The 27,331-nt window shown below is 44.7% G+C and overlaps 2 protein-coding genes across 6 annotated transcripts; both read left to right on the forward strand.

Moving 5' to 3' along the window:
* Nucleotides 1–3: 3 nt before the first annotated feature.
* Nucleotides 4–9,413, forward strand: trpm2 (transient receptor potential cation channel, subfamily M, member 2). Of its 3 annotated transcripts, XM_085920199.1 has the most exons (33): nt 4–114; nt 627–694; nt 789–987; nt 1,072–1,252; nt 1,507–1,670; nt 1,740–1,914; nt 1,985–2,046; nt 2,113–2,313; nt 2,374–2,476; nt 2,886–3,007; nt 3,150–3,515; nt 3,743–3,880; nt 3,973–4,102; nt 4,165–4,310; nt 4,580–4,692; nt 4,819–4,917; nt 4,991–5,207; nt 5,305–5,423; nt 5,496–5,628; nt 5,695–5,866; nt 5,989–6,169; nt 6,243–6,424; nt 6,590–6,722; nt 6,986–7,073; nt 7,157–7,241; nt 7,322–7,467; nt 7,547–7,602; nt 7,975–8,004; nt 8,085–8,171; nt 8,249–8,324; nt 8,409–8,510; nt 8,585–8,698; nt 8,783–9,413. In XM_085920199.1, exons 1-33 carry the CDS (start codon nt 52–54, stop codon nt 8,894–8,896), a joined length of 4,365 nt encoding a protein of 1,454 aa, XP_085776325.1. In that variant the 5' UTR covers nt 4–51; the 3' UTR covers nt 8,897–9,413. The 3 variants fall into 3 exon arrangements, 2 of the variants coding, with proteins under 2 accessions (XP_085776325.1, XP_085776324.1); XM_085920198.1 differs by lacking the exon at nt 4–114 and having other exon boundaries at nt 534–694; XR_015067256.1 differs by lacking the exons at nt 4–114; nt 8,249–8,324; nt 8,409–8,510; nt 8,585–8,698; nt 8,783–9,413 and having other exon boundaries at nt 534–694; nt 7,910–8,004; nt 8,085–8,096.
* A 695-nt stretch (nt 9,414–10,108) lies between these two features.
* On the forward strand, nt 10,109–27,283 carry map3k13 (mitogen-activated protein kinase kinase kinase 13). Of its 3 annotated transcripts, none has more exons than XM_085920780.1 (15): nt 10,122–10,237; nt 15,030–15,102; nt 18,912–19,615; nt 19,695–19,878; nt 19,957–20,148; nt 20,711–20,869; nt 20,954–21,112; nt 21,194–21,302; nt 21,391–21,500; nt 21,590–21,706; nt 22,041–22,205; nt 22,316–23,054; nt 23,126–23,196; nt 23,421–23,712; nt 23,882–27,283. In XM_085920780.1, exons 3-15 carry the CDS (start codon nt 18,979–18,981, stop codon nt 23,978–23,980), a joined length of 3,033 nt encoding a protein of 1,010 aa, XP_085776906.1. In that variant the 5' UTR covers nt 10,122–10,237; nt 15,030–15,102; nt 18,912–18,978; the 3' UTR covers nt 23,981–27,283. The 3 variants fall into 3 exon arrangements, with proteins under 3 accessions (XP_085776907.1, XP_085776906.1, XP_085776909.1); XM_085920783.1 differs by having other exon boundaries at nt 22,041–22,184; nt 23,882–27,282; XM_085920781.1 differs by lacking the exon at nt 15,030–15,102 and having other exon boundaries at nt 10,109–10,237.
* Nucleotides 27,284–27,331: the final 48 nt, after the last annotated feature.

Genomic DNA, 27,331 nt, shown 5'->3' on the forward strand with positions numbered 1-27,331 from the left:
GCTCTTCCCCAACTCAACTTACACAAAAGCAAATAAAAAAGTTTTCATGTGATGGAACGTCATCAAAAGAAGAAGAGATGTCGATTCAACAGAGTAATTGAGCGTTTCAAAAAGGTGAGTGTCTGGCCACTTTGGTACCAAACTTTTTTTTTTTTTAACGCTCAATTTTGGGGGTTCAAAGACCCCCTCAAATTGTAATGCCAATATCTGCATAAGTATTGAAACAGCAACGGTGAAATCAAGAGTATAATAAAAACATTTGACGAGTTATTTTTATCTGTACAAAATTGTGTTATGGTTTTTCCAAGTGATGCATCTTTTTTTTTTTTTTTTTCTTGTAATTAATCCGCCCCGAGTGATGTAATGTATTGATCCTACGCTGGTATCCGACTTTCCGTAAATGGAAGGTTTGGCAGCTGTCTCGGCTCTCACTGACCTCAGTATGAGAGCGATGAGACAGCACAAACGGGCTGGACTCCAGGAAGTCTTTCAGTCTTGCAATCTCACTCCGAGCCTAGCTTGTCTCCATCACTATGGAGGACAAACAAGGCTCTAAGCTCATTCAAAATCTAACTTTGAGTGTCGGCACAGTTTCCAAAGTGATTAGTTTGACGCCTACTTTCCAGCATGTCACCTGGATTCAACAGAACATCTGCAAGAAGGAGTGTTGCTGCTTCTTTGAAAAGGCTGCCAGGTAGGGGGACTTATGTTTTCTTTACAAATGACCTTGTCCAGCGATGGTGACTCGTATCTCCAAAAAACTCACACGTCTTAAATTACCGCCGCAGTTCAACTCTTTCTTCTTCGGCTCAACAAAGAGAGGACGTGTGCATGTGCGGCTACTCCAAAAGCGAGCATGTGGCCGATGCCGTTCGGACAGAAGACACGGGCGGTGGTACCTGGGACCCCCACGTCCACGTCCGTGAAGTACCTACAGATGCTTTCGGGGACATCAGCTTTGGTGGTTTGAGACAGACGACGACCAAGGTTGAAAAAAAAAACGTTTTGCGGGCCTCAACAATACCAAATGTGGATGTTCTTAAAGTTGTGTTGGTCTTTCTTCATGCTTAGTATGCTCGAGTGTCCACAGAGACCAGTCCTGAGGTGCTATACCACCTAATGACTGAGCAGTGGAAAGTACCTCCACCCAACCTTCTCATCTCTGTCACCGGGGGAGCTAAGAACTTCTACCTGAAGACTCGGCTGAAGAACATCTTCCAAAGAGGTCTCATCAAAGTGGCCCAGACAACAGGTACTGGAACGCAACTGTAGAAATAAACACTAAGGCTTGATTTACACCACACGATTCAAGTGACCCCAGTATCGATTTTTCTCCTCCTCCGCATGGAATCGGGTATCTTCAGATCACAATCTGACCTTGATCATATGAAGATAAAAATAAAATATGACTCAGGGCATTGTGACTGCAGTGTAAGAAGGAGAAATGTCATCACATGTTGTGAACTTTGTAACGTGGCTAAAATTTCCGCCAATGCTTTTGCTCAGGCGCGTGGATCATCACAGGTGGAACCAACACTGGTGTCATGAAGCATGTGGGGCAGGCTGTGAGGGATTACTCCCTTAGTAGCTCCATGCCAGGCCAGATTGTGACTATCGGCCTGGCAACATGGGGAGTCATTCATAATAAAGAAGTCTTGGTGAATTCCCAGGTACGCTAAACACAATTTTGTGATTTCCAGTCATTATCTACAAAATGGGATCACCCGTGTTATCTTCAGGGATGTTTTCCGGCTCATTACCCGATGGACGTCAAGGGTAGACTGCCTTGCCTCGATAACAACCACACACACTTCCTGTTGGTAGACGACGGCACTTATGGCCGCTACGGCGTGGAGATCAATCTGAGGAGTCGTCTGGAGAAGTTCATCTCTGGAAAGACTCTTGGAAACAAAGGTGAAAGAAATCATGCTGTAACACACCATCTGACACAATTTTAATTCTTTTCCCTTTCTCATATTTTCAGCTGTTGGAGTAACCATTCCTGTGGTCTTAGTGGTTTTGGATGGAGGAGCAGGCACTCTCAATGTGAGTTCTCGCTTGTGTTCTTATCCTCATCGCTTCTTGACTTTCGAGTGATTTGTTTCTTCTCAGACCATCTACACGGCCATGCTTAACGACACGCCGTGCGTGGTGTTGGAAGGTTCCGGGAGAATGGCCGACGTGATCGCCCATGCGGCGGGGCTACCCGTCAGTCAGGTCACCATCAGCCTCATTCATCGTCTGCTCAAGAAATTCCTCAGCCTGGAATACGACAACTTCACTGACCTCAGAATCATCGAGTGGACCAAGAAGGTAAGAGAACACAATCGCATTCTCATTGTCTTGCGTTTATGCATCCGATTGCCTTTCCAGATTCAGGACATCATCAGGATGTCTCACCTGCTGACGGTGTTCAGAGGAGGTGGAGACAGTCACGGAGATGTGGATGTGGCCATCCTTCAAGCGCTCTTTAAAGGTGAGCTTGTAATTTGAAAGCTTTTAGAGGATACCATCTCCCTTTCCAAATGCTTTCCATCTCTGATCTCCATTGATATCACTCAAACAATTTCCTGGCAAACAATTTCCTGGCAGATTTCCTGCTGATTTAGCTAGAGAGGATCTTCTGCCACAGTTGTACTTCTGAGCAATTTACTGGCACCAGAAACCTCATTAAGAAAACCTCCAAGGAGAGTCCATCTACTGTGTTGCACCAATTAGACCGTTAATGGTGCTGAGACGGGGCTACCGACATAGGACCGGTTGAATAACAGCGTTCCCTAGCATTTTTAATCATGAATAATACATGTGATATCATATAAATAGTTCTCTGTATCAAATAGAAAATAAATCTGTTTTTATTCATTGGTAATTGGTGTACTTCTCAGCTTCAAGGGCCAGCGCATCACAAGTCGTGGACGGGTGGCGGAGACAGCTGGAACTGGCTATCGTATGGAACAGAGTGGACATCGCCACCACTGAGATCTTCACCGACGAGAGTCAATGGAAGGTGAGTCAAAGAGGCCGAGCAGGACATTTATTTCAAACTTTCTCCAATTTCGCCTGTACATTTGCTGACTTAGCTGAAGTTGAGTCTGATTGTCAGTTTGGATATTAAGTGGCATTTTTTATATTTTGTTCCCATCCTGCAGTCTAGTGATCTTCACTGGGCCATGTTCTCAGCCCTGGCGGGCAACAAGCCTCAGTTTGTGAGCCTTTTGCTGGAGAACGGCGTGAGTCTGAGGGAGTTCCTGCAGAGCGAAGACACTCTATGCGAACTTTACAAACAGCTGCCCAACTGTTTCTTCCTGCGTAAATTGGCAAAGCGCGTCCACGCCTCCTGCTACCGGAGGAGGAAAGTGTTCGCCGTCAGGAACCGTGTGCGCTCTTCGCAGACTGAGGGCATCGCCTTGAATCATGTGTCGGATGAAGTGCGCCACCTGCTGGGGAATTTTACCCGGCCCATCTACCCGCCACCCACAACCATGTACCACTTTAACATGGAGGACGCGACATCGGTGAGATATGATACTATAGGTACCGAGTAATCATCGATATCAGATCGATACTGACAAAATTGGATCGATACGGTCCTTTCAGTTTCGTTCTTATATGCACCTGCGGTTTTGTCAAACAGCCGACAGCCGGGTTGCCAAACTCGCCGCTTCTGTCTCAGTGCCAAGCAAGTCAGAATTTTCTCACAAAAAGAATAAAAATCGCTTCATCCTTTCCACTGTCTTTCTAGCTGTCGAGAAGTCTGTCGGGTTCCCAAGTTCCGCTCAGAGTGGACCTCGCTGAGGCCCAGAGAGACCCAGCCAGAGACCTTTTTCTTTGGGCTGTCGTCCAGAAAAATAAGGAGCTGTCTGAAATCACCTGGGAACAGGTAAGCGAGTCGACACTTGGAAAATAAGAGTGATCCCGACAGAGTTCGGAAACTATCGCTAGGATTAATTCAATCTATTCTGATTGGGACAGTGTACGGACTGTGTGTCCGCCGCTCTGGCCGCCTGCAAGATCCTGAGGAAAATGGCCGAGGAGGGTAGCGATGCAGACGAGGCCGCCAATATGCAAGAGCTAGCTGATCACTTTGAGATGCACGCCATTGGTACGACATCACGCACTGAGAAGGACAATGTCTAGAGATTTTTAATTGCTATGTGTCTGTAGGTGTGTTCACCAAGTGTTACAGCGAAAGTGAGGAACGGGCTAAGAGGCTCCTGGTTCGTGTGTCACCATTTTGGGGGAAGACCACGTGCCTGAGGCTAGCGCTGGAAGCTAACTGTAAAAGCTTTGTGGCGCTGTCAGGTGTCCAGGTAGAGCCAAGTATAAAGTACTTGAAAGCAATATTTGTGTAAAATTACAAATACATGAACAGAAAAAGAACTTTAGCAAAAGTTTCGTTTTATTTACTGAATTCATTTCACTGATGGAGTTTAAGATCTGCGCGTTAATTAACGAGCGAAGTTAGCTAGCAATTATTAGCCTGCAGGAGAAGATGCAACAATCGTAATGCTAATGATAAAAATTCGAGACTGAAACAAGGTGCATAACAAATTGTGCATCCATTTCCGTTCTCCATTAGGCCCTCTTGACTGAGATCTGGTGTGGAGAACTTTCAGTGGACAATCCAGTGTGGAGAGTGACAATCTGCATGATATTCTTTCCGCTTATCTACACTGGCTTCCTGATTTACAGGTGATTCTACAGCATAGCAGCGTCAGGAATTACGGCGACATTATTGGACGGCCGTTCGGATAGTTCTCAATTATGCATTTCGTTATGGACCAAATATGTTCAAGAATCTTTCCATATTCTTACTAGACCCGATGAACTAATCCAGAAGCAAAATAAGAAATGTGAGGATATCAAGACGGTGGCGAGCGTCACGGGAAGTGTGCGCCGAACTAAAGCTAAGAGTCCGTGAGTAGACATTAATGAATAAAATCCATAAGTACGTTCTATTAAAATGCCCCCATTATGTTAACCCCAATAGTGATCTCACAACCATGAAGTCTCTGAACTGCTGGTCCAGGCTGACTTGCCTCTACAGCTCGCCGCAGGTCAAGTTCTACTGGAATATCGTGTCCTACTTTGCCTTCCTTTTTCTCTTTGCCGTTGTGCTGATGATGGACTTTCAGACCACGCCCTCGTCGGCGGAGATTCTGCTGTACGTGTGGCTCTTCTCTGTGGTGAGCGAGGAAGTCCGGCAGGTAAAAATCCACACGCATGTGATTAATTGGATATGTCCAGAGGACCACTTTAACATTCCTAATTTTTTTTGTTTCACTTTTGTCTTTTTGACCTCAGTTGTTTTATGACCCAGATGGCTTTGGGTTCCACAAAAAAGCCAGGATGTACTTTCGAGAGCTTTGGAATATTTTAGATGTTCTGTCCATTATCCTCTTCATCATCGGCCTTGTCTTCAGGTGAGCTACAGCATCCTTCCAGACAAGCTCCCGGGTCATTACGGAATTTCATCATCCGTTGTCTTCCTCAAGGCTGACGACCGAGCTGTTCTACGCAGGCAAGATCGTCCTCTGCATCGACTTTGTTGTCTTCTGCTTGCGTCTCATGGCCATCTTCAGCATCAGTCGGACGCTTGGCCCTAAGATCATTATTGTCAGGAGGATGGTAAGAGGATGTCTCCAAAATAAACAGCGATAATATAATACTCGTGATCATATTTCTTTTTTTTAGATGATGGACATGTTCTTTTTCATGTTCCTGCTGAGTATCTGGGTGGTGGCATACGGGGTAGCCAAACAGGGCATCCTTATCCACAACGACAATCGACTGCAGTGGATTCTCCGGGGCGCCGTATACGAACCTTACCTCATCATATTCGGCAACGTTCCCACCAACGTTGATTGTGAGCAAAAAGAAGTCTGGGTGGGAAAAAATTCATAGCGGTCTTGTTGAATGGAAGAACTTGTGAAGAACATTAAATGCATTTGGACGGCATCAGTGAACCAAGAGATTTTCCCATTTCAGATTCGGAATTTAATTTGGACTCCTGCAGCATGAACGGCAGCGACCCCTTGAAACCCAAATGTCCCGTGCTGAATGAGAACCAAACGCCGGCCTTCCCCGAGTGGCTCACCATCATCATGCTGTGCGTCTACCTCCTCTTCGCCAACATACTTCTGCTCAACCTACTGATCGCCATCTTCAAGTCAGTCTTGCCTCCTCTTAATCGGCTCGCCCTCGTTTGTGAAATGAACACTAACTCTTGCTGGCTGCTGCAGCTTCACATTCCAGGAAGTGCAAGACAACACAGACCGTATATGGAAGTTCCAAAGATACGAGCTCATTAAGGAATACCACAGCCGCCCCGCTGCCCCTCCTCCCTTCATCATCCTCAGTCACCTTTCCATCTTCATCAGGAATGTGCTTCTTTGCAGGCCGCCACATAAATCACGAAAGTTCAGTGAGTTCGTTTTGAATTCCAACTCAAATAGGTTAATTCAAGTTAATTATTGCCGATTACAATCCCGTCATATGGATCAGGATGTAGCCTGCGTGCTAACCATACCACGCTATGATTCTGCTTGACTTTTGTTAACAGAATTTCTCAAAATCTTTTCTCATCCAGGGACTGAGCTTCCTCACATAGAAGAGGAGGAGCTTCTGTCATGGGAGGCCCTGATGAAGGACAGATACCTGCTATCCACCCAGCAACAGCAGAATCAGACCATGGAACGATGCATCGTGGACACGGTGCAAAAGTACGAACCTCGGCAATACCAAAATCAATCCATCTGGTCTCTACAGTGCAAAGTTATGCACATGTTATTTGATTGTCTCTATTTTTTTAAATGATATATCATACTGGTTCCTAGCCAATTCAAGGCCCAAAAAAACAATCACATTACTAAAAATAAATATTGACAAGCTGTTCTGGTCAAGGCCCATGAATAATGTTTAAAATGAAGAGCTGTTTTAAAAAAATAGATATATGTGTCTTCGTGTTTTCGCTATTGTTCTCCAGGGTCAACGCTATAACAGATCGGCTAGAGCGGGAAGAGGAGATAAGCTCTGCCATCTTGATTAAGCGTCTGGGCCGACTGGAAGAGCAGGTCGCGACCCGATCTTTGCACAATTAAACACGCCAGACACACTACGTCCGTCTCGAGGATGATACACTGAATACTACTTGCAGGTTGTCCACTCAGTTAAAGGCCTGCAGTGGATCATGGAGAGTCTGAAGTCCAAGGGTCTCGCTGGGAAAGAGGAGCAACCACTCCGTCCGCTACCAGATTTCTTACCTTTTCAATCCGTTCCATTATCATTGATGTCCATTCATTCTCCTTCTGTTTTCCTTCAGCGGTCCCTTCAACCGTAAAGGAATCTTCAGAGACTTTGGATTGCGTCGACGAGACAGACGGCTTCCATGTCAAAGCCCGACAGTTCCACTACCCAAATAGCAAAGTCACCCGCTTCCCCGTACCCGAGGAGAAGGTGCCGTGGGAGGTAGTCAACGTTTTACATTTCCATCAGATGCTCCACACTGCACGGCTTCCGATTTTACTCACTCATTTTGTTTTTTTAGGTCAGCTTCAGCTCATACGCGCCTTCATATTTTAGCTCAGAGGACAACACGGATGGGTATGTTTTTACACTTGACCCATTACGAACAGTAGAACTGCTGAAGTCAAATTATAATTTACCATCCTTTGTGATATTTTTAGCTAGATGCTACATTGTCACTTTTGTTGACATTTAATCTTGTACTTATTTTTCACATTTGAGTGACAGGTAATGTTGAGTTCCGTAAGAGGCACAGTGATTTGTTTTTTAACTTTACAGTCTACATGTCACTTGAAATTGCCCGTGCAATCAATACAGTGTAGCTTTTATGATTTTTCGTTCTTTATTTGTAGTATGTCTTAAACTAGCATCACTGTTTTTAAAGGTTCTACTATAGTTGACTTGGCCAGCAAGATGTTTATCGACAGTATGTTGTTGTCTTCTTAACAGATCAGACGCCGAAGTCTTGGAAAATTACAGGTACGATGTTGGGATAAATGAATGGATGAATAAGTGCCGATCGATAGTAATAACAACTCAATATCACGTATTAACGCTAGAAACCCTGGAGGGAGGACGGGTATCAGAGGTCAGGGTTCACTCAGTCATCTGGGTCCAAACCTGCACGTAGACCTCGTGATTACACGGTGGGTCCATTTCGAGCAAAAATAACGAGACTGTATTCTTGATTTCATAATCAGAGGGATTCATATTGTTTTTCTAGCTTGCGGGACAACGGACGCTCAGTTTTGGAGTTTCTAGCAGTTGAAGACAAACAGAAAAAGATAGTTCTACCAGGGGTGAATGGAGCTACGCTGTGCTTTTTAACCTCGGAGTAGGTCACGTGACATTTAGGTGACGCACCGCAATTGATGTACCCGCAGGGACCACTTGAATCTGCGGAACGTCTGCCGTCGGCTGTGTTGAGAACCATGGGCAACAGCTTGTATGAAAAATTACATGACAAACTATTACAGGGAATACCGGTAAGTCGCTTTTGACTGGTCGACTAGCGTCTTATTATTTTACTCGACTTCCTTCTCCTTTGTCACCATTTCAGGTGTTTCAAGGATACGTGGACGACGTCAGGAACACAGATGATGCCTGGGTGGAAACCACGGTATTCAACATTCATCTGGACTCAAGTGAGGATTGGGAGGAAATCGACAACATGGTGAGGGAGAACATTTTGACATGGAATACCGGCAACACCTAACCTGACCCATTCTTGTTTTTGTTTTTTTTTCTTCCCCCCCAGTCGTGCAGTCGCGGCTCTCTGCAGTGGGAGGAGGTGAGCTGCAAAAATGGACTTTGCTCAGACCAAAACGACTCTCTGCGGCGAGTCGCCATGCTGCATAACAGGGATTCATAACTCTGGTGGAGCTATCCATGTCACCACGTCAAAGTTGCACTGAAGCCATATCATCACACACTGCTCAAGTGACATGCAACCTCAGTGAAAGCATGCACAATCTTTCTTTCATTTAGGTGTCAGTGTTACTACTCTATGTTACTGTTACTTGAACTGTAAATGCTCACCATAACATGCATCTTTTTAATAATCCTCTTGGACCATAATAAGCCACATGTATACTTGAAAATGCACATCAATAAATACACAGTAAAAAGAAAACACAATCATCTCCATATGAACCTCTGAAAAGACTACTTGAATGTTTACTTGAATGTTTACTTGTATGTTCCTGCTGTCAAGGAATTTCAATGTTGGGTTTATTAAGGAATTCTACTTTGAAAAAAATACCTATATACCTAATGCAAACAAAATAAATAAAGGTTTTGGCGGCAATGGTTTGTCACCTTCCATTGTGTACCCAGGGACTCACAAATGCTACTTACCAAACGCATCATGATCATATTTTAATTTGATTCCAGTGGCTCTATAGTGAGTATAAGTGGTTGGAAAATTCTTTATTCATTATTTGTATTCTAATTAAAGTACCCCACATATCAGATTATTGCGTTTGATTGTGCGGGCCTAATATTTTGACAATGTTCTCTGTTGCAATGGAAAATTGCAGCACATTTGTATTTGTTTGTGTGCGCCACACTTGTCACGTTACATTGAAGTAGTTTCGTGTAAACACGCAGCGGTCCAGCTGGAGGAGGCCGGTATCGGTTTCCACACCTTCCTCATTCATGCTGTTTATCTTTTCTGCATGGAAAAAACATGTGCGTCTGTCAAAATATTTTGAAGCTTGTGGGTTAGATCACCTCGTGATTGGTTGAGTGTTGCAAACCTAATGTATACATTTCCAGTACACTTATAATTGTTGAAAATATAACAGAGAGTATGAAATAAAATTCACATCTAGGCCTACTATAGTATAACTCAAATGGAAAATCTGTTCAAAACAAAACCCGCAACGTTGGCTTGCATAGTTGAAAACATGGAGTTGACCGATTGTAGGCTGACTTTTTTTTTCTGGTCGAATCTAATTTCTAAGAAAAAAAAGAGAAAAATTAAAAAACATACAACCAACGCGTGTCATTTTTTTATTTGAAAAAAAAAAAAAGACTTGTTTACTGCGCTGGGTTTTATTTACAGGTGCACGGTGTGGGGAGTCCGGAAGTGACGACACCAGCTCACGCGCCTCAGCTGATTGGCCAGTAAATCCGTGGCCTGAGAAAGAACGATACAAGGAACCGACTGACATCTCGGGACCCGTCAACGGAGATTCTCCGGCGACAAACGGTAACAAAAAGCTATTTTCTTCTTACTATTTGTGAATTACTAACATGCTTAAAGGTTGACACGGCAACAATCGAGCGTTCGATTGGCATGTTGCGTTCGAGGAAGCTGAAAGTCCTGTGTGAGGGCAGCTGTCAATTACCCGCTGCTGCCTTCAGGGACCTGACAGCTTCTGTTTATGGTACTTCCAAGTGTTGTTTTTGTGCCTTAAATGTCCGAATAAACGCACTTGCGTGGTTCTTGTACTTTGAATCGGCTGTTCATTGGCGAACAGACAAGAGTATTAAAGGGTTAGAGTTCATATTCGCCATCATTATATAACCGAGTGTATCCACGTTCCAACCACATAATAATGTGGCATTTTCTGAGCTTGTTTTCACCAACAGTGAAAGGAGATGAGTGGTTTGTGCAGGACTATTATAGTTTTTATTTTCATTCGTGGTGTTGTGTTTTCACTGTTAAGATATACTATATTTAGTTTTGTATTGTGCAAAAAGGAGTGTTCTCCATTTAACACCACGTTGATGACTGAGGAGGCAATTTACATGAGAGGTTAGCGGAATCATGATGACATCGCACTACAAATTTGAGATTTATGTGCACAGTAACAGCTATAGAATTTTTTGCTGATTCACTGAGTTTCCCCCCCATTATTTGCTGAGAAACAATTTTTCCCCACTAAGACGAAAGCCCTAGCTTGCAAAAGCATTGCTTTGGCGCCGCCTTGTGGCATTTTTGTGCAAAGGCTCTATGTTGAGGCGAGTTGAGGCGTTTCATGTTGCGTCACCATGTTCTGGCATCACCATAAAACAAAAAACAAAAAAAAGAGATAATTACTACCAGATATACCTCCCTCCCTCCCAACACGGTATTATTTATACAAGATCGGCATGGATAGACTGACAAAATAATAATTTTCATTTAATCCACCCAATTTTTTTTATCACAAGCAACAATGTGCATAGCAGCTAGCCTCTTAATGCTAATGCATTTGTATTGTATGACCTGTCTTTCGGTTTTATTCATTGTTTGACAGGAACAGTACTGAAACTTTTTCATTTGTGATCATCCACCTGCCATCTGCCTATCCCCCATTTCACAACACCGTAGTGTCATAACCACTTCCCGTATTGGCTGGTTGCCATTTCCACCGTATGTTTGCAGTCAGCTGCAAACGTGTCTCCAGTGTGCATGATCGCTGGATGCTGTGCACTGTCAGAATTGCGTTACGGCCTCAGCGGTGCTGAGCAAGACTTCACACGTGTCACTAAAAAGCTTCGGCTTGTCACTCGCTGGTGCAATTACAGGTCAACAGCCACAATTAGCCAAATGGAGGAGTCCCTCCTGCTGGTAAAGCCCCAAACATTTGTTTTTAGGTCAATAAGCTGTCTTGTAGAAGTACATTGTCATTCATTTGACAAAAAGAAAAGCAATTGTGTTTGTTTTTTTGATCCCGTTTTAGGTTAATTTTATTCATTTGAGATACCGGCGCTGTACAGTGGCAGTGAACTCAACTCTCTCCACAACAATTAGCAGTTTAGTCGTCAGTTCCTATGAAAAGAAAAACTTTGAGCTGTTTTTTTGCCCCTCCCAGTTGACGTTTACGTCAAACTAAAATAGAACAATGATAATTATACCTTGTATATTTAAAACAACCGCATAACCTTGCCTTAGGAAAATCTGCTTGCTTAATGCTAACTCACAATGCAAAACCCCTTACACGGGCTAATGAATAGCATCCACGTCCCAGTTTGAAGAAAGACAATTTGAGATGTGAGTATTTTGAGTCATGGAAACAATTCAAGTCAGAATTGTTTGACATTGCAGTTAGGTTTGTATTTGTCCAAACCATTCTGAGATTCATGATTGAATCGACTCTTGTTTTATGCAACAACAGAAAGACGACCATCTCGACTTGCTCGCTTTTGTTATCCGTTATTTATGCGTGCGTGGGTTTACATGAGATGTCCTTGGAAATGGAGCTCAGTTCAGGACAGTATTTGTGCCAAATGCTCCCGTTGCGTGCAGCACAGCCAAGCCGGCAAAGGTCGATGAGGTGGAAAAAGCCAAACAAACGCCGGGTTCCGACATCCTTCACGCCGCTATACTTGGCCTATGCGGGGGCCAGCTTGTCGCATCCATCCGTACCAATAGTAACAAGTCAGAATGATGGCGAAAGTAAGTGAATTCCATCCCCCCACTTGCTCCATTGGCTTTACTGGATACACTCCCAGACGTTGGGCGGCTCGTGCCAGGAGTGGGATTTTATTGAGAAGTGGGTTAAGCCCAACAGGGGCTTTACAGTGGTGAGCTTGAGGCGGGGAGGGGTGGGGGGGCTTAGCTTAACTTGATATTGTTGAAGCCCAATTGTGCTAATATCAAAAAGACTTTTGGAGCGGGCACGTGCTGGTCTTAATGCATCCATACGGCGTATTCCTGCCCGCTACTTTGAATGCTAGCCGAGCTTCTATAATTACCGCAGCCTGCAGCGCCTCATGGGGAACATATTAATACACACGAGTGGAGAATGGGAGCGCGTGAACTCGTCATACAGGCCGCTCCAGCCTCTTGGCAGGAGTGCTGACATTTGGTGTTTGTTGTCTGTGGACTCGCACGCGTTTGATCACGGATGATAATACAACACATTTGATGTGTTTGGGTGTGGTTGTTAAACAGAATGCCCAAGTAAGTCATCTCTAGTGATAAAAGAAAATAAATAAAGCTGAGCTTGTTCTTACAAAAAAAAATATTGTACCATGGTTAGCTTTTCTTTATTCTTGATTAAAAAAAAAAAAAAAGAATATTGGAGTAAAGAAATGTCCTCAACAAATCATGTTGATAAATAATTCATTCATCCAAATTGGGGACAAAGTGCTGCTTTCTTGAATGAAAATACAAATACCATTTCTTTAGCTTCACAGGCGGAGCTAGGGGGGGCCCGCGGGGGCATCTATTATTTTGTAATTTCCTCTCATTGCAAATTGGTCAAGTTGTGGGCTGTCGGTTGGCTCAACGGGATAATCTTACAAAGCGTGATCGTCCTCTTTGACTTGCAGGATGCTAGTGTGCATGATTCACTCAGTTGTACCCAACCTTTGTGCCAACAAAATTAGAATTCAGAAATGATTAAAATTAGAAACAGAAATCATTATTTGAAATGATGAATAATCATTATTTATCCATATAACTAGCTGGGTCGTAGCTAGCTAGTAGTACTGGGACCTGATTAGTTCAAGAACCAAATAGTGCCGATGGTTTCTGATAGCAATTGGAAAGCTAATCTTGAGCGATGCGTGGCTTTTCTCTTATTGATGTCGAGGACACAGGAGCTGTCAGTGGCGCTGTTCGCCTGCTGGTGAAATAGTAATGAGTGTGTATAACGGGCCAGCGCCAGTGTGCTTTACAGATCGTTTGCACTTCAAGTCGGGCTCCTGTCTTGCAACTGCGTGTCTGGCTGTGTTGTGTTATGTCTCAGTGTCTTGTTGTGCTAGCCAAAGACACACAACAAGTTAGCTGTGGGAATTAAGCAGACTCTTCAAATTTAGAAGCAAAAATAGGATTGCGTCATATCGGCAGTTTTGTCTAAATTCACTTCATCGGGAGATGACATTCCACCTTAAACCAAATAACTAGTTTATGTATACTGTAAAATAGTATGATTTAAATGGAATGGTTTCAAGTCAAAATTATTTACGTCCGTGCTATATCGTGCTTTTGTTAGCCTTCCGCATGAGACCACAGACTGGTGATCGGCCAACCTTCGGACCTTTGGAATTTGGGCTTGACAGTATCACTTGCGGTTCACTGCTCAGTAAACAGCTCAGCTGTTTGAATTCCATGCTCCTTTCCTTTTTTATGGCCAATATTTTGTCTGGCTTCCTGCCCAACTTTGTCAATGTTTAACTCGAGACCACCACTTTTGGGAAATATCTTGCTGATTTGATGTGTCTATGTACAGTTGAGTACATCCATTTTTTTTTTTTTTTTGGTCATGCTGGGAATTGTTAAGATCTGACTTTTTCCTATTACTTTCATCTACTGATACACATTCTTTTTCATTTTTCATTTTTGGGCCTTTGACACTGTGTTGCCTCTGACAGGTTAGTCTTGGTACTACAGCCAATCTGGTTTAAAGGAAGGGACTCACAATTGTGGGTGGAAATATGAAATATTTCTTCACCGTGCGTACACATTAATAACCTAAAATCATCCAGTATATTCCAAATCTGTATGCATGTATCCCACTTTTGTCATATTTGGCCCTTGCACAAATTTTAGTAAGCCATGACATTCTTTATTGTTGTGTCCCATTCGGACAGCGCCCTCAGCCATCTGTGCCCAAATTCATCCTGGCTGCCATTTCGCACTATTTCGAGGCTGTCTTTATCCTCACCCCAGGATATCAGAGCCCTGCCTGCAGGATCCCCCGCTGGGGTTTACTTTGAGGCCAGAGATTGGGCGGACATAATTTCTCCCGAGAGGTTTGCTAACGCGACTACAGGGTGGAGCATCTGTTCCTTTCACCAGAGGACCCTCCCATTTCATTCAGTCTCTTGATTTGATGACACACACCCAAACCGACGCACAAGCACACACTCTGAATCGTGCCTCTTCTCCTCTGCAGTTTTACCGGTGACTCAACCTGTCAGCTGATGTCGTACTTTTACAAGCAGCAACCTCCTCTGACTTACTGTACTCTCACATATCCTCTAAATCCATCTGGGTCTCGTATGAACTTTAAATGTCACTCCGCACCCCTATGACCCATTTCCCTTTGCTTTGCGTGTGCATTCAGGTGAGAGGCCAGACTGAGGTGAGGCCCGGAATTTAATGTGCGACCTCTGAGATGTCCAGCAAGCCACTTACGGGTCAGTACACACACATATAAATTGCGTGAGTGAACGAGAGTGAGTGAAATGTTTTGGTAGACGTTAGGGGATATTTCAGAGCTGATTTGATTTACAAAAGGATTTTCTCATCTCTGTCCTACTTGGAAAGACACCACCGCAGCCCAACCTGCTCTTTCCAGCTGGTGCTGCTCCCAATTACATGACTCCCCCTTTTGTCCCTTTTCTCCTTCATCTCTCTTTGCTCCTCCTCTTTGAGCCGGTGCAGAAATCCCGGCCGGCCCTCTTCCTCCTCCTCTTCCTCCTCTTCAAGTTTGTGAACCTCGTACTCTCTGCGTCAGACGACTCCCATTCATGAAAAGTCTGACGTGAGCAGGTTGGTGAATCTGCCTCCCGCCCACTCACAGTCCGTGTGCTGCCGGAGCAACCGGAATGCTTGTCATTCTCCAGCCTGTGACTTGCCCTCTTCTGGCTTCTTTTTTTTTTTTTTGGTTGTGCTGCTTTTTTTTCTCCACCCTGACGAAGAATTTCGTTTTTTACCAACCCTGCATCGGTGCCGAGAAAGAAGCTTGACTTTGAGCCTTGTCCAACGTGAGTTGTCATTCCACGCGTATGTGGGTCGTATAGAGAGCAGGTTTGTCTCGTGGCTATCCATCCGTCGTCGTGCTCGTATGCGGGAAATGGAGTGCGCTGTTGCGTTTCTACTCCAATCAGCTGTTTGCGTATGCTCGGTGGCGGCACTGCGGGAGAGTGTTATGCAGTGGTGTGTGCGTGCGTGCGTGCAGGAGCTATTTTAGGCTCTGTGGTGCTGCTGCTGCTGCTGCTGCTGATTTGCGATGCAGTACGTCTCTGTGTCCTCTGAAGGACGGCTGAAGATGGAGGCAGACGAAAACACATCTTGTCTACTGTTTGCGCACGATAATGGAACACCTTTGACAATATTAGACTGCCATCTTTCTGATGCCTTAACTTGGTCACACGTGCCTGAAATCCGTCTTTGGTTGCACATCTACACTCATGAGTATGCTCAACCCCCCCCACACCTCGCACACACTGTGATTTAATCCAGGCCTTTTACTTACCCCGCTTTGGCAACAGGAACAGTAGCGCCCACCCTTGTCCTCTGCCGCTAAGCATATTTATGTAACGGCGCTGGATGAGTAGCCGGCAGCCGCGTTTTAGAGGGAGAAGAGGAGGAACAGTGGCTGATCACACCCGAGGCCATTTGGATGCTTTCGTTCCATTTGGGAACGCTTGACTTAGTGTGTGTTTACATAGGCTAGGACCTCTGGATTTTTTTTTTTTTTTTGTGTGTCAAAATGTTTGTGACGTTAGCAGCACAGCAACATAGGGGTTAGCACCTCTGCCTTACCGGATTCTTAAAATCTTTGCTTTGGACTCCCACTGTGGAGTTAGCACGTTCTCTGGCTTTCTTCCATAGTCTCCAAAACATGCATGTTAAGTTCATTAAAGATACTAAATTGTCTCAAGTACCCATGATTGATTTTTTTTATTTTTTATTTTGGTGGTCTCCTCTGTCTTCTGTGGTGCACTGCTTCCCATTTGCATGCATTTCTAAATTGTAGATTCCCATAAAATGGTGTCAGTCACAGAACTATGTTGTGTTTTTATTTTTTTTTCTGCGCTTGTTTCAATTTCCTCTCAGTCCTTGTTGTGAGAGGGAGTCAAGCAAGCTGCCCCTAGCAAGGGAGCACAAGGGGAATTGTTTGTGGCAGCAGCTGCTCTGGTCGCAGTGTCCAATGTGTGTGCTGCTTGTCCCCTGGCCGTGTGGGGCAGACAGTTCACATGGAGCCGGCTCCTCTTGTGTCCTTTGTTGTCGCTCCCGGTCGTCGTTGCTACTCCAAGTTGCCGGGAGCAGCCATCACTGGTCTGACCTTTTGTTTATATTCTTTTTCCAAATGCTTTCTTTTACTTCCAACCCACAAATTAGCTCCACGTGTCTTTCTCTCTCTCTCTGCCTAATCCGCTTTTTTTTTTTTTTCCTCCCTCCAATTTTTCTTTTGAGACATTCTCTACTTCATTTCTGTCCCTGCCTTTCAAGTTAGCTGGCCAGGACCATATGAGCAATGGTATGCAGATCTTGACGATCGCCATTACCAGCTTGATTATAAAAAAAAAAAAAAAAAAGACGTCAAGCTCCAAGGTTGTAAGAATGGCACGGGAACATGTGAATGATGAAGTGACATCGGGTGTAAATTGGTTCTTTGTTGGTCACACAGCTGTTAGCAAAGGAAGGGACTCAGCGGGATCTCCTCTTAATTAGGAGCATGGTGATGGCGACACAGATGCCGCTGCTGTGTTTTTTTCGATACAAAAATCTTTTTCAGGCATTGTTTGTGGTCTGATCAAAGTACAGCGTCGTGAAATAAAAGCAATCTAGCTGTGAGTGGATTTTTTTCAAACGCGTCTTCCCCAGTGATTACTATGAGTAGTCGGATTACTGTCAGACACGCCCCTAGCTTTTGTGCTCCTCTGGATAATCCCAAGGCGCACATTTACAACAAAAGCTTTTCTCCACTCAAAGTAAAATTGTACATTTGTGTAAAATAAAATCATAGGGACTTGACTCTCTTTGGCTCTCTCCATCTTGCTTACATTTTTAACCCCCCGCGTTCATTGTCACAAATTTTCACGACATCACAAGGTGAAACAGTTTGTTCTTTCGGAAAATACATTAGGAGACCGTGGAAATGAAACCTTGATCAACAGCTACACACGTAATTTATGGGAGTCTATGCCAGTAGAGATGTTCCATTACAGATTAATGGGTTAGGTCTTTTTCCTGTTCTTCCCGGTGTCAGGTACCGATTCCAAATTGGTAAGACTGGTCAAATAAATGCGAGTAAGTGAAACTCCCAAAAAGGTTTTGTAGCTATTATTTAGGACAGTGACTTTAAATGGGGTCAAAGGTCTTAACATGAGACGCCTTTAGTCTTGGCATGCGTTTCTCCCCAGTTGATCCGCATCAGCACGGCCCAGCTCTGAAAATTATTGCCGTGGGTGGAATTACACCTCGGTCTTCTACTCGCACGGCTCGATTGTCTCGGCATTGGAATGGACGGATTTATTGGATACCTGAGAGAGCGTTCTCTCGTTCCTCCCCCTGCACTCTCAGCAACCTGCTTGGAGTCAAGCTTGCATTATAGATGAGCTGTTGGCAGGTGCTTCACTCTCACAGCACTCGGGTTACCCTCCAGGAGATAAACGCACACTGATACAGTCCCTGCGTCTGCTTCAACATCGAAAACGACAGCTCTAGAAATCAGCCAGTTTTTCTTTTAGGATCAAATGTTTTGGGGTCATTGAAGACTTTACGTATAGCAAAGCTAGCGAGGTGACTGCTGCGGCTAACAATATGCCGGCCGGCTCAAACGTTGGTCCGTGCGTGCCAGATGTTTGGCTTTGAGCTTCCCTAATACAGAGCAACAGTTTTAATCCCCCCCGCTCAACTGATATTACCGGGTAGCCTCACAAAGCCCCGACTGTTTATATGTGTGTGTGCCATCGATTTAGTCTGTTTGCCAGAATTTTCCCAGAAATGAGGTTCTTTGTATCCCGTGTGATTTATTAATTTTGTATGCGCGGGCTTAAAGCCTGCTCGATGTCACTTCCGCCGTGGGATGCTTGCACTCTGTAGTTAAAAATAAAAGTCAGTAATGTAAGCTCATCCCATCCCACATCTATGAGAGGATTTGTCTTTGCGGAAGTAGTGCGATGGTACTCATCTCGTTTTGGTTTTTGTAAAAGCTGTGAAATTAGCTTTAGCACTAACATGCTGTTTTTTTTTTTTTTTTTTTGTGTGTGTCCAGGTGATTTAAATACAACCAAGCCAATGTGTTAGAACTGCTCCACATCAGGTATACTTAGCCCATATTCATGCATGACATCATGGGAAGTTCCCCCGAGGTGCTCTCATGGACTTCCTGCCCCAGCATGCTGGTGGGCAAGCTGAAGGAGGAGCTTAAACTCAGTGTAGTTGGGGACTCCATGAAGAAATCAAACGCAGCAAACTCTCAAGCGCAACCTCCTCCAGCCCCTCCCACGATATTACCCCCTCAGATAATCAAAGACCTGGCGCCGCCTACGCACCTGCCCGTCCCTCTGCAGCATCTGCAGCCGCCAAGCCAGGACGATGAGACGGTGCTCGGGGGTCTGAGTCCCCAAAACACGGCCTTGAGCGTCGACTCCACGCGGAGCGAGGGCGGACACTTTGACAACAGTGTCCTTCAGCTACAGGAGCACGATCACGAAGAACCCATCTCGCCGGCCTCCTGCGAGCACGGGGGCTGCGGGAGCGGAATGGAGGAGCAGACGGGGGACGGGGACTGTCGTATGGACCACGGCGGAGACTGTAGACAAGGTCACCCGCAACACCCCGACGACATCAAGCTGCATTTCCACAGAGCGGGGCCCGGGTCGGGCGGCTTCCTGGAGGGTCTTTTCGGCTGTCTCCGACCGGTCTGGAACATCATAGGAAAGACCTACTCCACAGAATACAAACTCCAACAACAAGGTGAGCTTATGGCTATGATGCAAAAAAAACACAATACTGCACATAGTGCACTGCATCCAAGTTTCCATTTGTTTACCAGACATGTGGGAGGTTCCGTTTGAAGAAATCTCAGAGTTGCAGTGGCTGGGTAGTGGTGCTCAGGGAGCCGTCTTCCTGGGCAAATTCCGTTCGGAGGAGGTGGCTATCAAGAAGGTGCGCGAACAGAAGGAGACGGATATTAAGCACCTGCGGAAACTCAAGCATCCCAACATCATCAGCTTCAAGTAGTTCTCAAAACACTCGCTCTGCATAATGTCGCACACGCTCCTGCTCTGCTCACTGGTTTGCTGTCTTCTACCAAGGGGGGTGTGCACTCAGGCGCCGTGTTATTGCATCATCATGGAGTACTGCGCTCAAGGCCAGCTCTATGAGGTGCTGAGGGCAGGGCGGAAAGTCACCCCCAGGTTGCTGGTGGACTGGGCCTCAGGCATCGCCAGCGGCATGAACTACCTGCACCTCCACAAGATCATCCACAGGGATCTCAAATCTCCCAAGTGAGTTAACCTTCCTCTGAAACAATCAATAAAAGAACTCAGGGGGTGGCGGTTCTTTGTCTTCTATATATTCACATGACCTATATAAAGTGGACGTCAATGTTTTTATTACCCACACTGTGCTGTAAAACGACTTCAGCAGACAGTTCAGCTTTTCAGTTGTAAATAGTGTGACATTAACCCTCAGGATGTTCATCATCAAGTGGCCTTTATGCGAGTGAAGTCGCTTACCCTGAGCATCCTGCGCACAGCATCCGCATCCACCCATGTCTTTAATCAATATTGGCGTGCTGCAGTGCTGACAAACACTGTATTAGTCAGCAGGCTCAGTCTTCGGGAAAGGTCATCTCCATTGCATTAATTGGATGAAACGTGTCCAGCAAGATTTTCAAAACAATTTTTGATCATTTTGATCAATTTTGATCATGCTAACCTCTACATTCTTTCATCATAATATGAAATGTGAATATGTGACTAAATGTATCTCATAGGCAAAGAAAATTGAATAGATTTCAATTTTTGGGAACACCTTTCCTTCTCTGTTTATATTTTTTTTAAATAGCGTTTTGGTCACACACAATGACGCCATAAAGATCTCCGACTTTGGAACGTCGAAAGAGCTGAGTGACAAAAGTACAAAGATGTCATTTGCCGGTACGGTGGCCTGGATGGCCCCAGAAGTCATACGAAATGAGCCTGTGTCGGAAAAAGTGGACATCTGGTGAGTTGTGCATCACCTAATTGTGTATCATTGAATTTCTTGAATGTTCCTGCTTTTGAAGATCCCACTGACTGCGACTTGCAGGTCCTTTGGAGTTGTCTTATGGGAACTGCTGACTGGAGAGATCCCGTACAAAGATGTGGACTCTTCCGCGATTATCTGGGGCGTCGGCAGCAACAGTCTTCACCTCCCAGTGCCCTCCACTTGCCCAGATGGCTTCAAAATCCTCATGAAACAAACTTGGTGTGTCATTAATTGCCAAAACACACGAGTTTACTATAGTAAGCTTGTATAATAGCTCACTCACTGATTCATTATTACCAGGCAAGGCAAGCCCAGAAATAGACCGTCGTTCCGTCAGATCCTCCTACATCTCGACATTGCCTCGGCCGATGTTCTGGGAGCGCCTCAGGAGACCTACTTCAAGTCTCAGGTGTGCACTACATCCGAAGATTTTCAGCTTTTAAGAATCACGCGATATAATACAAGCCTGGCGGTTGCCACATTCATTCATGTTTCAGGCTGAATGGCGGGAGGAAGTGAAGAAACATTTTGAGAAGATCAAAAGTGAAGGCACATGCATTCACAGGCTGGATGAAGAGCTGATCAGACGCAGGCGGGATGAACTCAGGTGTGAAGGAAACAGAAATACATCATTTGGTTCGACATACCAATGCAGATCTGGGATTTTGTTTTTTCTAATGTTTTCAACCCTCTCAGGCATGCACTGGACATCCGGGAACACTACGAGAGGAAGCTGGAGAGAGCCAACAACCTTTACATGGAGCTCAGTGCCATCATGTTGCAGCTGGAGGTCCGAGAGAAAGACCTCATGAAGTAAGTCGATGAGCTTCTTATCGCAGTAAGGGGCATCTTCTCATTAGCAGAGCCTTCATTTCTTTCCTCCTCTCACTATGTAAATCGAATTCACACGCTAAGAATTGTATCGTGTTTACTTGACTAATTTAGGAGGGTTAGCGCGCTTGAACCAGAATAACCCCGCTGGGCTGAGGCCTTTATTTACATTGTGGCTTGAGCTTCCCACCCATGTGTTTATCTGTCTCCATGACATCCAGTAGTGGAATTATACGGTGTCCACATTCTTCCTCGAGTTCGTAGCCAAGCAGTAGCTAGCCTGCACATTTTTATTTCTGTATTGTAATCCTGACAGGAGAGAGCAAGCTGTGGAGAAGAAATACCCCGGGACCTACAAACGCCACTTGGTCAGACCCATTGTCCGATCCAATGCTGTAGAAAAACTGATAAAGAAGAAAGGAAGCATTTCTCACAAACCTGGGATGCCCGCCGCCAAAAGGTTCAGCTCTCACTTTAAGAAGTAAAACAACAACAAAAAATCTGTAAATTTGTTCCCAGAAAATCATAGTGGTCTCTGCACTTTTGTTGTTTAATTGACTTTTAATCTGAAAAAAAATGTGTCTCCTCCAGGCCAGACTTGCTCCGTTCTGACGGTATCGCCAGCGTGGATCCCCTCCCCTCTCCCTCCCCACTTTCCGCCAGTCCCAAAGTGTCCACGCCTCCTGGAAAAGCCCGCTACCGAAGCAAGCCCCGCCATCGCCGCGCCAACAGGAAAGGAAGCCACAGCGAGTTCCTTGGCGTGCTGAAATCTACGGCAGGAGTGCCCGAAGAGGTCAAGGAGCCACCTGAGCGTCATCTTCATCACCTCCCGCTGCCTACCACCGGATCGCCACTCCCGCTGAAGGGCCGCGAAGAGGCCGTTGTAAACTGTGCCAATAACCTGCGTTATTTTGGCCCCGCCGCTGCCTTGCGTAGCCCTCAGACCGATCACCTCCAGAGGCGTGTTTCCGGATCCAACCCTGACCTCATCTCCACAGCCATTGATGCAGACACACGTCGGCGTACTTCATCTACCAGCTCCAATCCCCTCCCGGGTACCGGTCCCGGCTGTCCCTGCTGCCAGGCTCACCCATTCCCCGGATGCCTTCACTGTCAGGCGAGCACTCCTGCATCCAGACAACCAGACTTGCCCAACTTTTCCTTGCTCAGTACTCGAGAGGGCAGCCGGTCGACTTTGAGGGCTCCCGACAAAGATCCCGCTTCTAACGGCGAGGTCTCGAAGAACCCCGAGCCTCGGGAACAGGAAGCCTTCCAGAACAAACACACACTTCCTAATGCACTCCCTCGTACACTCAGACCTCTGAGAAAGGTAAGTCCGTAATGATTTGATGTGAAATAACAACGACTAAAATGACACGGCGGTTTTTTTTTTCCCCCCAGGGTGGTGATGAGTCATCTGAAGAAGAGGAAGGAGAGGTAGATAGTGAAGTGGAGTTTCCAAGGAGACCGAGGTACTCTCCCGTTGCTCATTTCAATGAATGATTTCAGCTAGCAAATACATTTTACACAGTAGTCAATCACTAAAGCAGTTGTTAAGTCACAAGTATCGCTACGGTAAATATTTGTATAAAAAAACAGGTCACCATCAAATATAAAGCAATAAATGGTCATTATCTCCAGTCATCTTGTGACATATCTGTCAAGTCATGTCGTCCTTGTCATCTTTCTGACGCAGACCTCACCGTTGCATGAGCAGCTTCCAGTCGTATTCCACGTTCAGTTCTGAGAACCTGTCCGTGTCCGACGGAGAGGAGGGCAACACTAGCGACCACTCCCACAGCGGCCCTCTGGAGAGGCTGAGCGCTAGCCAGGAGGAGCACCTGGACGAGCTGCTGTCGCACACCCCGGACATCCCCATCGATATTTCCACCCAGTCGGACGGCTTGTCTGACAAGGAGTGCGCCGTCCGCAGGGTCAAGACCCAGATCTCCTTAGGAAAACTGTGTTCGGACGAACACAGCTACGAGGTAAGTGGTCTAAAATCAAACGGCCAAGTCCTGTGAGGGCCATACAAAATCGACTCATCCATTTTGTGACAGCATATAATAATTGCAGGTGTAACTCATGGCTAGTGAGAATACTCAATCCACCTTTCATAAAAAAAAAATGTGTTAACATTAACCGTCTCCCCTACAGAATCCGCTCCAGTTTGGGGACTCAGACTGCGACTCATCCGAAGCCGAGTGCTCAGATGCCACCATCCGAAACAACAAAGCAGCCCCTTCCTCATGGTGAATGCCCCCCTCGGGCACTTTATTTTTTTATTTTTTGCCTGGAACCAATCGTGTCCCGCTGGGCCCTGCAAAGAATACAGCAATAAGAGGACAATGATGTCAAAAAAATGGTGAGCAATCCCTCCCGGAATCCCTTCTCCTCCGTTTACCAGGTCTTCATTCCCCTCATGTTCAACACAACATCCAGGCAACCCGTGGCAGGGATTCCCTTTTAGAATGAACATGTACATGATATAGAATATAACATTCATAATTTATTTTTGAATTTTGAAGGACTATTCAGGAGTGAACAAAAAGACTCTTCAAAAAGACATTTTGCAATTTAGGCACATGCTAACCGGTTGCGAGACACGTGTGGTAAAAGTGAAATGGACGCATGGCAACCCGATTGGTTTTAGCGCTGACAGCGGTGGCGAGTTACATCATCGTTAATCTCTCAGGTGACCCAGATGTGGAACTCCACGCCTTTATCTGGCTACAGTCACTGTCTTCATTTTTCTTTTTTTAGTTATGTACATGGCAAAATCCAAAAATCAGCACGCACCATCCTCCAGTGCGGTGTTTCCCAACCTTTATCGAGCCAAGGCACATTTGACACTTTAGAAAAACCTCCCAGCACACTGCTAAACGAAAAAGTCACAATCCTATCATTCTCTTGTATCATTGACAGCAGGTTTTTTTTCACGACAGAATATCTCTTGATGATCCTAAATAGAAATATGTGGTTCCCAACTCCCGCCCTATTACCAAAATATCATCAACTGTCTTAGAGAAACCTTGCGTGCCGCCATCCTCGGCTGTCCCATTATAAAGCTAGCATTTTAAACACCAGCATGACCCCCCCCCTGCCTTGTAGCAGGACTCCGTTATGTCTACTTATCAGGCTGTGAGTGCGACCCGCATGCATGAATGAGCTGAGATGGAGCTGAGGAGAGCAGCTGGAATGAACAAGACAATATCCAGCTTCTTCTCTTGTCACAAATCACATGATGCTACCAGCGTGTGAGGACACACAAAGCTTGGACGTTACGCTTTCAAGTCTCATCTCAGGATCGGAAACAAACTGGACTGGACCAATTAGTTTGAATGTTGTTTGGACAGCCATTGTTGCTTTTTGCATTTTTCCTTTCAAATAGTGGCCTCTGCTCTAATCTCTTAAACACTGCAGTCACTCATCACCAAGTAAGATCATTCCCTGTAGCAAAAACATGATTTTACATGAAATATTTTTAAATAATCGCCTCTATTGATAATTGTGAGTATACTTTTAATCCTTGTGTGTTTGTGGTTTGACATACACAAATCCTCTATTAGCTGAAAAATTCTTATTCCTGTTTTTGTACTCAAAGCAAAAACACGATTGCTTTGGCGCCATCTGGTGGTGACTTTGTGCTTTACTCACTAAAGCACAAAGCACACTCACTGAGTTGAGGAGCTTCAACTTGACAAAAACAGTTTTTACCAAAGTTTTTTGGCGTCGATTGACAACTGCAGTACAAATTATAATACTTGAATATTTGTATTTGTATAAATAAGTTAGCTCTTATCCAACATACATAATATGTAACAATGCGACATGTCTGACATTGATAACACTACTACTGTTCTGCTTGGACGCCACCTTGTGGCATATTTATGTTTGACAGTATATCCAACTCCAGTTTTACTAAACCTTCCTTTTTTAAAACAGACGCCTCGTTCAAATAAATGTCCCGGCCACTATTTGAGGAAATAGTTTTCGGGCCCAGTAATCTTTGTTTCTTCCCATTTCCAAGCGCATCATCTCCCATGTGACACTTTCTAGCAGGGTACTTTTTACTGACATAACGCTAAACGTGTGTATAATGGCACTAATGTAAGTTTGAAAAGAGTAAACCATTCCCCCTGTGCTTGTGAACAAAAGCAATTAAGAATCGAGGTTGCTTGCTTAAAGATCAAGAACGTCTAGCTGGCTAGACGCAATGACTGGTGGCTATGAAGCTTTTATTTTAATTTTACGTATGTATCTAGTTTTTGGTTTCTTTTTTTTTTTTTTTTACTGCTCAGGAGCAATGTGGTGACACATACAATGACTTATAAGCGGCTCTACTACTTTTTTATTTTTACTTTTTAACCACGGATGCTCTCCCAAATCACTTTTATTTTTTTTTTGCTGTACTGTATTTTTTTAAGGGATGCCGCATCAGTTGGAGCTTAATTTATTCTTTCTTCTTTTGAGTGTTTGTCATTCCTTTGTACACAACTTTGAGCGAAGGCAGAGTTTATTTTGTTGTTGTCAGCTCGACTGTGTGTGAGCAAGCTATTGGGGAAAACGTAAGCCAGACATCAAAAAGGCCACGAGGCTGTTTTCATTTTTTCATTTCCGTGTTACTTTGTGTGTATATAAGCATCAGCAAATGTAACTTGACCTGTCATCAATGAGTTTCTTGAAAAGGACCTTTGCGGTGTGTTTGACATCAGTATTGAACTGGATGAACCTAAGCTTGAACTACTTCATAATGTTTCTCTGAGGACGAAAGCTTTTGCAAATCCGCATTAGCTCCAGCCTGTTCCGACCGTCTCCTTTGTGTTTACGTTGATATCAATGAATTAACCTCATGCGCTGTCTTGATCAAGATGTGGATAATGCCTGGCATACATCCTGTGAATTATGATTGTGGTTTATTTTCTTTGTAGCTGGCCTACACAATGATTGAATTAATTTATTATGAATGGCATGTAACTGTGCTTTTTAATTTCAGGCAGCTTTAGCGGGACTATTATTTAAAGAAAGCACAATGAGAACCGGTATGAGGACAGTATTAGTTTGATGTTTCCATGGATCGAATCGTCATATCTTAGAGTTATCATTACAAATGAAGTATGGATGTAGTGGCACTTCATAACAAAAAATGGTTCCAAATGTTTACTCCAGTCACCATGTCAGCTATTCTGTTTTTACCAAAAGCCAATCAAGGGGCAAAGAGACCACAAGTCTGAAAGCATCTTCCCCCACCTTTATTTCTATCATCTTAAATTTGTGTTTGTGAGGTCGTTTCTAATCGTGGACATTATCTCATGTATCTGGTAAACTGTTTCTTTACTACGGTCATTTTTCAGCTCCTCTTCCTGTCGAGTGGCATTACGATCAAACCAATCCTGTCAGATTCCTGTATTTTCCAAATTACAGTATGGTAGACATCTGCAGGAATATAATCCAAGCAAGCAACTGCATGGAATAAATGCTGATGTACTGTACCCAACATCTTGTTGCTCGTGCTTTTATTATTAATTTCATCCATCTATTTCCTGTTGTGCATGACCTCAATGAGGTCAAGTGTTAGCTGAAGACTATAAAGTGGCAAAATGGCCA

The sequence above is a fragment of the Syngnathus leptorhynchus genome, chromosome 9 (genome assembly GCF_054491065.1).
Source record: "Syngnathus leptorhynchus isolate UIUO chromosome 9, UIUO_Slep, whole genome shotgun sequence".
NCBI classification, from domain to species: domain Eukaryota; kingdom Metazoa; phylum Chordata; class Actinopteri; order Syngnathiformes; family Syngnathidae; genus Syngnathus; species Syngnathus leptorhynchus.

Coding starts and splice junctions, on each gene's coding strand:
- trpm2 (XM_085920198.1), top strand. CDS start 534: ATGGAGGACAAACAAGGCTCTAAGCTCATTCAAAATCTAACTTTGAGT. Junction 3,008..3,149: donor CCGACGAGAGTCAATGGAAG/GTGAGTCAAAGA, acceptor CCCATCCTGCAG/TCTAGTGATCTTCACTGGGC. Junction 4,311..4,579: donor TGGCGCTGTCAGGTGTCCAG/GTAGAGCCAAGT, acceptor GTTCTCCATTAG/GCCCTCTTGACTGAGATCTG.
- map3k13 (XM_085920781.1), top strand. CDS start 18,979: ATGCATGACATCATGGGAAGTTCCCCCGAGGTGCTCTCATGGACTTCC. Junction 19,879..19,956: donor CCCAACATCATCAGCTTCAA/GTAGTTCTCAAA, acceptor TCTTCTACCAAG/GGGGGTGTGCACTCAGGCGC. Junction 23,713..23,881: donor CGGACGAACACAGCTACGAG/GTAAGTGGTCTA, acceptor TCTCCCCTACAG/AATCCGCTCCAGTTTGGGGA.